Genomic DNA, 12,540 nt, shown 5'->3' on the forward strand with positions numbered 1-12,540 from the left:
GAATAAAATACGCAAAGCAAAACTAGATTTAAATGAAATTATTAATAGAAAAACTTCGCTGGCAAAATTATGAACATGGTAACAAATCAGGTCATTTTTAGCTAATCAGTTAAAAATAAATATGGAAAAAACAACTATATGTGCTGTTAAAGACTGACATGGGGATACAGTATATGACCCTGACAGAAAAAACAGCACTTTCAGGGACTTTTACAAATCTTTATATTCACCACAGATAAACGCATCTAAAGACGAAATTGATCAGTTTCTTGATAGTATAACCCTTCCGAAATTATCAGACAATCAAGCGATGGCATTGGATTCTCCGCTGACACCAGGTGAACTCCAGGAAGCCCTGAACGGTATGCCCAATAAAACGGCTCCAGGTCCAGATGGATTTCCAGCAGAATTCTATAAAGAATTCTGGACAATTCTGGCATCAACATTCTGCAGAATGTTGCAAGAAACCAGGGAAAATGGTCGGCTACCACCAAATATGAATTCTGCCAACATTAGTCTCTTGCTAAAACCAGGCAAAGATCCTACAGTATCTACCAGCTATCGTCCAATATCCCTTATAAACGTTGACCTTAAAATAATCTGCAAAGCTCTCTCAAAAAGAATAGAGAAGTTAACCCCTCTCATAATTCATCCTGACCAAACTGGTTTCATAAAAGGAGGCACTCATCAACAAATACACGTAGATTACTTAATCTAGACATAGACTATTCATGCAATAAAAACCTTCAAATTACAATATTGTCTCTAGATGCAGAAAAAGCATTCGATAGAGTTACAGTAACTGGAATTTTTTATTTGCAGCTTTATGCAAATTTGGTTTCGGAAACTCTTTCATAAACTGGTTAAAAATATTACATCGTTCCCCAACAGCATGTGTCAGGACGAAAGAAACTGGAGGATGTTTGGTCAGTCTGAAGAGGGGCACCAGGCAGGGATGTCCTCTATTCCCCTCAGTGTCTGCGATTTTTATTGAACCACTAGCAGCAGCAATTAGACAGGCTACAGTGATTAAAGGCATTAAACGCAGGAATGTAGAACATAAGGTAAGTCTTTATGTGGATGACGTGTTACTTTTTCTCCAGCATTCACAAACCACTCTTTCTGAGGTGATTGCATTAATAAACTCTTTCTCAAGAGTCTCAGATTATTCGATAAATTGGTTAAAATCTACAGTTCTTCCAATTAATTGCTCCTTCCAGAATAATTCTCCCACTCCACTGCCGTCTGGAGATATAAAATATTTAGGTATTAATGTTACACCTAGGCTGGCAGATTTAACTAAACTAAACCATTTCCCACTTTTAAATAAAGTAGCGGATGATCTGGTCAGGTGGAAGTCCGTACCCATATAACTTATGGGAAGGGTCACCTCAATAAAAATGATGGCTTTGCCAAGAACTAATTATTTATTTGCAACGATCCCGAGTAAACCATCACCTGACTGGTTTAGATCTCTGGACTCCGCCATCTCTAAATTCCTCTGGAAAGATAAACCCCCACGTATTAGCTTAGAAACACTGCAAAGGACTAAGGACAAAGGAGGAATAGATCGGCCTAATTTTCACCACTATTTCTTAGCCAACAGTCTCCAAAACATCTCAGGGTGGTTAAAACATACCCTCTTAGATGAGCCTTGGCCAGACGTAGAACAGGCATTATGCAATAAGATAGAGATTTCGGATCTACCATTCATTAGCTCAAACATCAAAACGCCAGGAATGCTTCAAAAGCATCAGTATCAGCTCTTTTCTGACAGCGTGCTGGGAGTTTCTAAAAATGACTCAGTCTTCATTAATCCCATGCAAGCGTACTCCCATCTGGAACAACCCTGACGTACTAATAAACAATAATTGATAAACTTCCCAGATTGGAGTTGTAAAGGTATTAAATACTTGGAACATATATTTGAAGGAATATACTTTATTCCCTTTGACATATTAGTTAAACGATATGGGATTAGCAAGAATAGATTTTTAGAATATCAACAAGTTAAATCTATAGTAAAAAAAAATTAAGGTCTAATCAAATCAAATTACAAATACCACAAAGTGTGGCAGAATTCCTTAATCTAAAACCCCCCAAATTACTGTCTAAAATATACAGGACACTTTCTAAAATGGATGAATCATTGCAAAATGGGAGGCAGATCTATCAGTCAGCTGGGACCACAATTTCTGGTCTAAGATATGTTTAAAAACCTTTAAACTGATTAGAAATTCCAGTTTACAGTTAATACAATACAAAATCCTGCATAGAGTGCACTATACAGGGCATCGGATGTTCAGGATGGGTTTTACGTCTTCTAACATCTGCTCACACTGTCAAGGCGATACACCTGAAAGTTACATCCATGCTTTTTGGTTCTGTCCACCTACTCAGATGTTCTGGCGCAGGATCTGTGAAGACTTAAAATGTCTGAAATGTACCATTCCAGCCTCTCCTTCAGTCTGCTTGTTGGGTGACCTAGATGGCGTCAGTACAGATTTTAACACAATCCACATGGCTTTCACCGCCTTATGCATTGCCTAGAAGACTGTCCTTATGAACTGGAAAAAAAAAATAATTTTAATATCGACCAATATAGAGACAGATTGTTGAACCATATTAGTCTTGATACAGCTTCTGCTGCCACACTAGATCAATCTCTCTGTGCTCCTTTGATCAGCTCCATCACCTAGTGGGGGTGGGGGGTCACGGTTCTGTCCCGCTTTGGTCATTGTCGTTGTACGTGGGGGGCATATTGTCTCGGGCCGTCTGGGGGTTCCCTGGGGGTGGGTTGCTGGGGGGTTCGGCACTGCGACTGCGATCCTGGCCTGGGTGGGGCTTTGGTGGCTCTTGGGTGGGGTCCTTCTGGTGGCTGCAGGCGGAGCTGCTGGGGGAGCCTGTGCCGGCGGACGTAGGTTACCGGCCTGGCAGCAGCGCTGCTCCTTGGTGAATCCGGGGCGGGCTTGGGGTTCTGGGGGCGCTCTGCCTCCGGGCTGGGGTTCTGGCTGGGCCGGGGGGGCTGAGTTAACACCAGCTGTTGGTTGGCAGGGGGTAGTTAGCGCCATGCCCTTCCCGTTTTAAAAGCACTTTAGAACATGCACCAACACCACATCTGAGTGGGCGAAGGGGGGCATGGGGTCTTTTCACACCCCCGTTCTCTGTTCGACATTTGGAGCTGGGGGCTGAGAGGAAGAGCTGGCCGTCCGGTCGGGGTCTGGGCTGGTGGGCTTCTCGGCTGCTGCAGGGTCCGGGGTGGTCTTCTGGTCTCCTCGCCAGAGGAAAAAATAGGGGTCCACATAGAGTATATATGGGGAGTGAGAGTATGTGTACATCTCTCTATGTTGGGTGAATGTGTAAATATTTGTTTATGTGTGCATGAGGGTGGGAACATATGCTTGTGTATGTGTGCGCCTGTTTGTCTATGCAGTATCTGCATTTAAGACCACCAACTGCTCTTTCTTCTCCTTCGCTCGTCGTCTCAGAGTGGGTTCGTTAATGAGTTTAAATGTTATTGAATGGCTTACCTTAAACTTCTCCAGTAAGTCTTCAGCGGTGGAGTGGCTCATGTACTGTGATCCCAGATACCAGGACTGCACTCGAGAGCCATTCTCATAATTTACCCAATACCTGACATGCACATGCAGTTGTTTTCTTTTGATGGTCCTGTTCATACTTACGTCAAACATGACAACGAAGCTCCCTTTTAATATATGGAGCGAGTCCAAATCATGCAAGAAAAGCGGTTTTATCCCTACCACAAGCGAATGTTTTGGCAAAGCCCATAGCACTTCTGCTTTCAGTGTCGGTTGAGGAGAATATACTGAAGGCATTACTTGTTGTGGGATCCGGAGACACTGCCAAAACGGGTGTAGGCCTATCTGTAGAGGTTGTGCTTGCAATGCCAATACTGGTAAAAAACTGAATGGGGACAGTTGTCCGACTATTGACAAAATATTTGTACTTCTCTCCCTTGATATGTGCATCGATGGCTTTAGAGCCCATTGCTGCCAGTTTGATAACTTTTTTACAAAGGTTGTATTGCGCTTTTTAGACATTTTTAGTCGTCTTTTTCAACCAGCCACAGTACTTATCATTTGCATTTACCATTTCTACCATTTTAAGGGAAACCTGCTACACACCAGCTATGCACATGCAGCACTATATCTTCATTTTCTATGGCGTGCATATAGGCCTATCGGGTACACACTGCCCCCTGTGCTATAGGCAGTGACGTGCGTGGGAAAAAAAAAAAGGGGGGAAAAACAGACTTTGATACTTTTCAAAGATCCGCGGGGATCCTGTAACTTCCTCAAAGCTTTGGACAGGAATGGTGAACTTCCTGTGTAAGGTAACAAGGGGTCTGGAGCCTATCATGGAAGCTATGAGCACAAAGCACGGAATAACCCAGGATGGGGTGCCAACCTGTTACAGGGCACACACACCACTCAGACATGGGTAATTTGGCAACTCCAGTTAACCTTGGAATATTTTTAGACTGTGGGGGGAAACCGGAAGAAATCCCATGACACCTGGAGAACATGCAAGATCCACAGACATGACTTGAACCTTCCTCCCACATATGTCAGGCAACAGGTCTAACCACTGTGCAGCTCCTACGTGCAATTTTGAAATTAAGCAATGATGCTGATCTAGATATGAAGACTGTAAACATTAAAAACCTGGAGATGTGCTTCAATGGGGTCACTTGTAAGAACAACATGGTCCCATGCAGACAGCGAGAACATTACGGCTGGCGGTCTATGTTACATCATATTAATCTCCTTTCGATCACATTTCTTCTGTGTATTACCTAAATAATTAATGTAATTATTATCTATCCATCTGTATTTGTGACAAACACCTAAATATTTACAATAAAGACCCATCACTGAAATAGTGACACCCACATCAAGTGAAGAATACAGATAAGATTCCTTCCTGAATGTGTTTATACATAACCACATTGCAAAGGAGAAACAAGAGGGATATCTCATCACAAGCTTTATTACAGGACATTATGGGGTTCACCTAAAACAGCTTGACTTATTATACATTGATTGACAGTACCAGTATGTGTGTGTATGCATTGGGATTGTTTGGGACCAGTGATATTACTGCAAAATAAAACTGAAAGATGGAAACTAATGAAAAAAAAACTGGACTAAAAGTTGAAACTATAGCTAATAAACTCGTCAGGCTTTAAATCAACATAAAAGTACTGTCACTCCACCATCTTTATACCAAGTTTACCCACAATAAATTTTTAGTTTACAAAAAATACTTCCTGCTTCCATTATCTACCAAAACAGCTGCATGTGGTGCTCCCATAACCGAATTTAAAAAACCGTGTTTAATATCTCTGGCTCCCCTCACCTGCATATCAGCTCCCGCTGTTACAAGTGAATTACTGCGTTAAGTGAATCAACCAATTGGTTAAATAGTCGATGGATTAATTCATAGAAAAATTGTCGGTAGTTGCAGCTCTAATGTCAACAGTATGAACATAAACCACCAGTGATAATACTATATGAATAAAACCCGGGGAGGAAACCCGTCTAAATCTGGAAATGCTTCTGGCAGCGTGCCCGCCGGGACTTGACTTGGGGCCGCCTGCCCGCCCGGGACTTGACTTGGGGCCGCCTGCCCGCCCGGGACTTGACTTGGGGCCGCCTGCCCGCCCGGGACTTGACTTCTGGCAGCCTGCCCGCCCGGGACTTGACTTCTGGCAGCCTGCCCGCCCGGGACTTGACTTCTGGCAGCCTGCCCGCCCGGGACTTGACTTCTGGCAGCCTGCCCGCCCGGGACTTGACTTGGGGCCGCCTGGCCGCCGGGACTTGACTTGGGGCCGCCTGCCCGCCGGGACTTGACCTGGGGCCGCCTGCCCGCCGGGAATTGACCTGGGGCCGCCTGCCCGCCGGGAATTGACCTGGGGCCGCCTGCCCGCCGGGACTTGACTCGGGGCCGCCTGCCCGTCGGGACTTGACTTCTGGCAGCGTGCCCGCCGGGACTTGACTTCTGGCAGCGTGCCCGCCGGGACTTGACTTGGGGCCGCCTGCCCGCCGGGACGCGACTTCTGGCAGCGTGCCCGCCGGGACGCGACTTCTGGCAGCGTGCCCGCCGGGACTTGACTTCTGGCAGCGTGCCCGCCGGGACTTGACTTCTGACAGCGTGCCCGGCGGGACTTGACTTCTGACAGCGTGCCCGGCGGGACTTGACTTCAGGCAGCGTGCCCGCCGGGACTTGACTTCTGGCAGCGTGCCCGCCAGGACTTGACTTGGGGCCGCCCGCCCGCCGGGACTTGACTTGGGGCCGCCCGCCCGCCGGGACTTGACTTGGGGCCGCCCGCCCGCCGGGACTTGACTTGGGGCCGCCCGCCCGCCGGGACTTGACTTGGGGCCGCCCGCCCGCCGGGACTTGCCTTCTGGCAGCGTGCCCGCAGGGTGGAGCCGCTTGCCCGCCGGGACTTGACTTGGGGCCGCCTGCCCGCCGGGACTTGACTTGGGGCAGCGTGCCCGCCGGGACTTGACTTGGGGCAGCCTGCCCGCCGGGACTTTACTTGGGGCCGCCTGCCCGCCGGGACTTTACTTGGGGCCGCCTGCCCGCCGGGACTTTACTTGGGGCCGCCTGCCCGCCGGGACTTGACTTCTGGCAGCGTGCCCGCCGGGTGGAGCCGCTTGCCCGCCGGGACTTGACTTCTGGCAGCGTGCCCGCCGGGACTTGACTTCTGGCAGCGTGCCCGCCGGGACTTGACTTCTGGCAGCGTGCCCGCCGGGACTTGACTTCTGGCAGCGTGCCCGCCGGGACTTGACTTCTGGCAGCGTGCCCGCCGGGACTTGACTTCTGGCAGCGTGCCCGCCGGGACTTGACTTCTGGCAGCGTGCCCGCCGGGACATGACTTCTGGCAGCGTGCCCGCCGGGACTTGACTTGGGGCCGCCTGCCCGCCGGGACTTGACTTGGGGCCGCCTGCCCGCCGGGACTTGACTTCTGGCAGCGTGCCCGCCGGGACTTGACTTGGGGCCGCCTGCCCGCCGAGACTTGACTTCTGGCAGCGTGCCCGCCGGGACTTGACTTGGGGCCGCCTGCCCGCCGGGACTTGACTTCTGGCAGCGTGCCCGCCGGGACTTGACTTCTGGCAGCGTGCCCGCCGGCCGGGACTTGACTTGGGGCCGCCCGCCCGCCGGCCGGGACTTGACTTGGGGCCGCCCGCCCGCCGGGACTTGACTTGGGGCCGCCCGCCCGCCGGGACTTGACTTGGGGCCGCCCGCCCGCCGGGACTTGACTTGGGGCCGCCCGCCCGCCGGGACTTGACTTCTGGCAGCGTGCCCGCCGGGTGGAGCCGCTTGCCCGCCGGGACTTGACTTGGGGCCGCCTGCCCGCCGGGACTTTACTTGGGGCCGCCTGCCCGCCGGGAATTGACTTCTGGCAGCGTGCCCGCCGGGTGGAGCCGCTTGCCCGCCGGGACTTGACTTGGGGCCGCCTGCCCGCCGGGACTTGACTTCTGGCAGCGTGCCCGCCGGGACTTGACTTCTGGCAGCGTGCCCGCCGGGACTTGACTTCTGGCAGCGTGCCCGCCGGGACTTGACTTGGGGCCGCCTGCCCGCCGGGACTTGACTTGGGGCCGCCTGCCCGCCGGGACTTGACTTGGGGCCGCCTGCCCGCCGGGACTTGACTTGGGGCCGCCTGCCCGCCGGGTGGAGCCGCTTGCCCGCCGGGACTTGACTTGGGGCCGCCTGCCCGCCAGGACTTGACTTCTGGCAGCGTGCCCGCCGGGACTTGACTTGGGGCCGCCTGCCCGCCGAGACTTGACTTCTGGCAGCGTGCCCGCCGGGACTTGACTTGGGGCTGCCTGCCCGCCGGGACTTGACTTCTGGCAGCGTGCCCGCCGGGACTTGACTTGGGGCCGCCCGCCCGCCGGGACTTGACTTGGGGCCGCCCGCCCGCCGGGACTTGACTTCTGGCAGCGTGCCCGCCGGGCGGAGCCGCTTGCCCGCCGGGACTTGACTTGGGGCCGCCTGCCCGCCGGGACTTGACTTCTGGCAGCGTGCCCGCCGGGACTTGACTTGGGGCCGCCCGCCCGCCGGGACTTGACTTGGGGCCGCCCGCCCTCCGGGACTTGACTTGGGGCCGCCCGCCCGTCGGGACTTGACTTGGGGCCGCCCGCCCGCCGGGACTTGACTTCTGGCAGCGTGTCCGCCGGGTGGAGCCGCTTGCCCGCCGGGACTTGACTTGGGGCCGCCTGCCCGCCGGGACTTTACTTGGGGCCGCCTGCCCGCCGGGACTTTACTTCTGGCAGCGTGCCCGCCGGGACTTTACTTCTGGCAGCGTGCCCGCCGGGACTTAACTTCTGGCAGCGTGCCCGCCGGGACTTGACTTGGGGCCGCCTGCCCGCCGGGACTTGACTTTTGGCAGCGTGCCCGCCGGGACTTGACTTCTGGCAGCGTGCCCGCTGGGTGGAGCCGCCTGCCCGCCGGGACTTGACTTGGGGCCGCCTCCCCGCCGGGACTTGACTTGGGGCCGCCTGCCCGCCGGGACTTGACTTGGGGCCGCCTGCCCGCCGGGACTTGACTTCTGGCAGCGTGCCCGCCGGGACTTGACTTGGGGCCGCCTGCCCGCCGGGACTTGACTTCTGGCAGCGTGCCCGCCGGGACTTGACTTGGGGCCGCCTGCCCGCCGGGACGCGACTTCTGGCAGCGTGCCCGCCGGGACTTGACTTGGGGCCGCCTGCCCGCCGGGACGCGACTTGGGGCCGCCTGCCCGCCGGGACGCGACTTGGGGCCGCCTGCCCGCCGGGACGCGACTTGGGGCCGCCTGCCCGCCGGGACGCGACTTTGGGCCGCCTGCCCGCCGCGACGCGACTTGGGGCCGCCTGCCCGCCGGGACTTGACTTCTGGCAGCGTGCCCGCCGGGACGCGACTTGGGGCCGCCTGCCCGCCGGGACGCGACTTGGGGCCGCCTGCCCGCCGGGACGCCACTTGGGGCCGCCTGCCCGCCGGGACGCCACTTGGGGCCGCCTGCCCGCCGGGACGCCACTTGGGGCCGCCTGCCCGCCGGGACGCGACTTCTGGCAGCGTGCCCGCCGGGACTTGACTTCTGGCAGCGTGCCCGCCGGGACATGACTTGGGGCCGCCTGCCCGCCGGGACTTGACTTGGGGCCGCCTGCCCGCCGGGACTTGACTTGGGGCCGCCTGCCCGCCGGGACGCGACTTTGGGCCGCCTGCCCGCCGCGACGCGACTTTGGGCCGCCTGCCCGCCGCGACGCGACTTGGGGCCGCCTGCCCGCCGGGACTTGACTTCTGGCAGCGTGCCCGCCGGGACGCGACTTGGGGCCGCCTGCCCGCCGGGACGCGACTTGGGGCCGCCTGCCCGCCGGGACGCGACTTGGGGCCGCCTGCCCGCCGGGACGCGACTTGGGGCCGCCTGCCCGCCGGGACGCGACTTGGGGCCGCCTGCCCGCCGGGACGCGACTTGGGGCCGCCTGCCCGCCGGGACGCGACTTGGGGCCGCCTGCCCGCCGGGACGCGACTTGGGGCCGCCTGCCCGCCGGGACGCGACTTGGGGCCGCCTGCCCGCCGGGACGCTACTTGGGGCCGCCTGCCCGCCGGGACTTTACTTGGGGCCGCCTGCCCGCCGGGACTTGACTTCTGGCAGCGTGCCCGCCGGGTGGAGCCGCTTGCCCGCCGGGACTTGACGTGGGGCCGCCTGCCCGCCGGGACTTGACGTGGGGCCGCCTGCCCGCCGGGACTTGACGTGGGGCCGCCTGCCCGCCGGGACTTGACGTGGGGCCGCCTGCCCGCCAGGACTTGACTTCTGGCAGCGTGCCCGCCGGGACTTGACTTGGGGCCGCCTGCCCGCCGGGACTTGACTTCTGGCCGCCTGCCCGCCGGGACTTGACTTCTGGCAGCGTGCCCGCCGGGACGCGACTTGGGGCCGCCTGCCCGCCGGGACGCGACTTGGGGCCGCCTGCCCGCCGGGACGCGACTTGGGGCCGCCTGCCTGCGAAGTAGAAGTCAGGGTTAGTAATTGGGCTTTTTCCACTAAGCCGAACTTACTGCAAACACCACACTATGTTACATATGTCTGCATTATGTTTGCCATTTAATATCCATAAACTTTTGCAGTTAGTGACAATGACTCATTCACTACCAAAGAGTACAGAGATTGAGTAGAGTGAGGGACTTGGGGAGTATTACAGAAGAATAAAAGCTCAATCACTAAGAACTAACGAAGACCAGCCTTAACTCTCTAAGTACTTTGGAGACTGATATAAATGGTAAATATGTGATGCGAGTACCAGGTACTCATTGAATACTCAGTCATGCAGAAATATAGTATAAAGTTATAATTATGGGGACACGGGGCCGTCTCCTTCAGATGACAATGCCCCAAACTCTTTCATACTTAAAGAATGCTTACAGTTATTACTTTGTAAGGACGCACAAAACTCCAGTTCAGCAAACGTATACAATATATACCGCAGCAACTACTATTTGGTCATTTATCAAGTAACTGACTAAATTGTAAATGTAACTCACAGTGTAAAAACGTGGAATGCAGTCATAAGCGCATGGGCCTCTTGCGTGGTGGAGGTGAGCTGGAGCCACTGTTGTCGTCGGGCTTGGCCTTACGCTTCCTCTGACTGGTGCCAGCGGGCCTGTGAGGAGGCCTCTCCTCCCGCCTCACATTCCATGTCCGCAGAGAACTGCGGACACGCACGCAGACATGCACGGACATGACCATGGTGTGATCATCAGCGTAGTCCGTGATGCTCCAAAATCCCTGAGGAAGGCTGAGCTCATCCAGCTTGCGCAGAAAGGTCTGGCCTTCAATCTCAACCTGCTGCCACGTGCTGTTAGGGCCCGCGGGGATCCAGAAGGTGGAGCTGGAGGATTCACCATGTTCTGGCTCAACCTCAGAAGCCACAGATAAGGGCTCATCTTCACCCCAGGCCAAGGGATGAGCCTCGAGGAGTCCATTAGCATCCTCAGTCGTGGATGCTGGAGCTGCAGGGGAAGCCTCCCTTGCAGAGCTGGGTGACGGCAGCCCCTGTCCGTAATGGGCATTCTCCTCAGCTGGTGACTCTCCATTCCCATGCTGGATACCAGTCTCTGCACCATGATGTACTACTTCCAGCCGTGCAGGTGCTATGCGCAATAGACTGGGATCCAACTGCTCCCCAGTGAGTCGCCAATAAAATGAAGGGACACTGAGGGCCAGAGACTGGAAGTTCTCCATTGTCAGTGAGCTGCTCTCGAAGTTCACGACCAGAATGGAGATGAACTTATCCTCCACAAACTCATGAACTGCGACAAAATGGAACACAGATATATATATATATATATATATATATATATATATATATATATATATATATATATATATATATATATAAGAACATGGGCTCTGACAATAACGGGATAAACACTGTACTACAAAATAAGTTTAAAATGAGTCTACGGGCTTCCGATTGTCGGATAAATAAAATTGTGAGAATTACCCATAAAGCTAAAAAGACAACATCCATGAATACGCTTACTCTCACAAATATCCAAGTGAATTAATATTAAATGAAACACATTTATTCCTGCACTTTTGGCACTAATAGTCATCTTCCTTTTTATTTTCTTATTATTTAAACACGGTGAAGGGGAGTATACCGAACAGCATTTCCTATCGCATCGTTACATTTTCTCATATTAAAACTTCAGTGCATCCCTTTGCAGTACAAAATACATTGGTTTCTGTAGATAAAAGTTGAACTATTCAACCGGTCTGTGATTTTACCTCAAAACTCAAAGGTTTTACTTATCAGCTACTTATCAACTAACAAGTATTAGGCCAATGCAGACGTTCATTTGGTTTGTCACATACCGGTGGCTACAACTTTATTATCATTTAATTATTAATTACCTTCTGGATCCATGTTCTCCAGGTTCAATGAGCGATGGATTCGAAATGTCATCGCGTAACACTCCTTTACTTCAATTAGCTCTGCCATTTCGCCAAGTGCAAGTATTTGAGCATCCAGAAAGTTTAACGTTTTTGTTTTGTTTTATTTCAAACTGCCTTCGTTGGCCGGAAACCGTAAATATTCTAAACTCTGCGCTAAGCCACATTCGGACGGCGTTAGTTTTATAGATTCTGATGGGATAAGGAACGTGCGTAATTTCTCCAAATTACCACACAGTAGACAGTTCATGCCGACAGGATCTTATTGTCTACAAAGTAAGTTCAATGCAAGCATAACCTGCACAAGCAAGACGAAGCATGGCGACTGGGAAAAAATTGTTGCACAATTACTTCAAAATGAGTGTAGCAGGGGGATATTTTGGTGTTTATTTTGTCACTTCCATTCTCCTGCTGGTTAATTAGTTAGGCATTTGTCTGTTTTCCTGTTCTTCTCTCACGGATGTATATATATGTGTGTGTATATATATATGTGTGTACTACACTCGCGTTTGAAAGTAGCGAAGGCTGTTTTGATTGACCCTTATTCTTGACCAGCGTTCCGCGGTGTAGTGTGTTTGCTGACGGAG

At 53.7% G+C, this 12,540-nt stretch overlaps 1 protein-coding gene across 1 annotated transcript; it reads right to left on the minus strand.

Annotated features, from left to right (window-relative positions):
• Positions 1-8,712: 8,712 nt before the first annotated feature.
• On the minus strand, positions 8,713-12,048 carry LOC125722858 (uncharacterized). The gene is made up of 3 exons (XM_048999068.1): positions 11,915-12,048; positions 10,540-11,307; positions 8,713-8,786 (listed from the first exon to the last, which is right to left on the minus strand). Exons 1-2 carry the CDS (start codon positions 12,000-12,002, stop codon positions 10,562-10,564), a joined length of 834 nt encoding a protein of 277 aa, XP_048855025.1. The 5' UTR covers positions 12,003-12,048; the 3' UTR covers positions 8,713-8,786; positions 10,540-10,561.
• Between the last annotated feature and the right edge of the window lie 492 nt (positions 12,049-12,540).

The sequence above is a fragment of the Brienomyrus brachyistius genome, unplaced genomic scaffold (genome assembly GCF_023856365.1).
Source record: "Brienomyrus brachyistius isolate T26 unplaced genomic scaffold, BBRACH_0.4 scaffold43, whole genome shotgun sequence".
In the NCBI taxonomy this organism is placed as follows: Eukaryota; Metazoa; Chordata; class Actinopteri; order Osteoglossiformes; family Mormyridae; genus Brienomyrus; species Brienomyrus brachyistius.

Coding starts and splice junctions, on each gene's coding strand:
- LOC125722858 (XM_048999068.1), bottom strand. CDS start 12,002: ATGGCAGAGCTAATTGAAGTAAAGGAGTGTTACGCGATGACATTTCGA. Junction 11,308..11,914: donor GGAGAACATGGATCCAGAAG/GTAATTAATAAT, acceptor ATTTTGTCGCAG/TTCATGAGTTTGTGGAGGAT.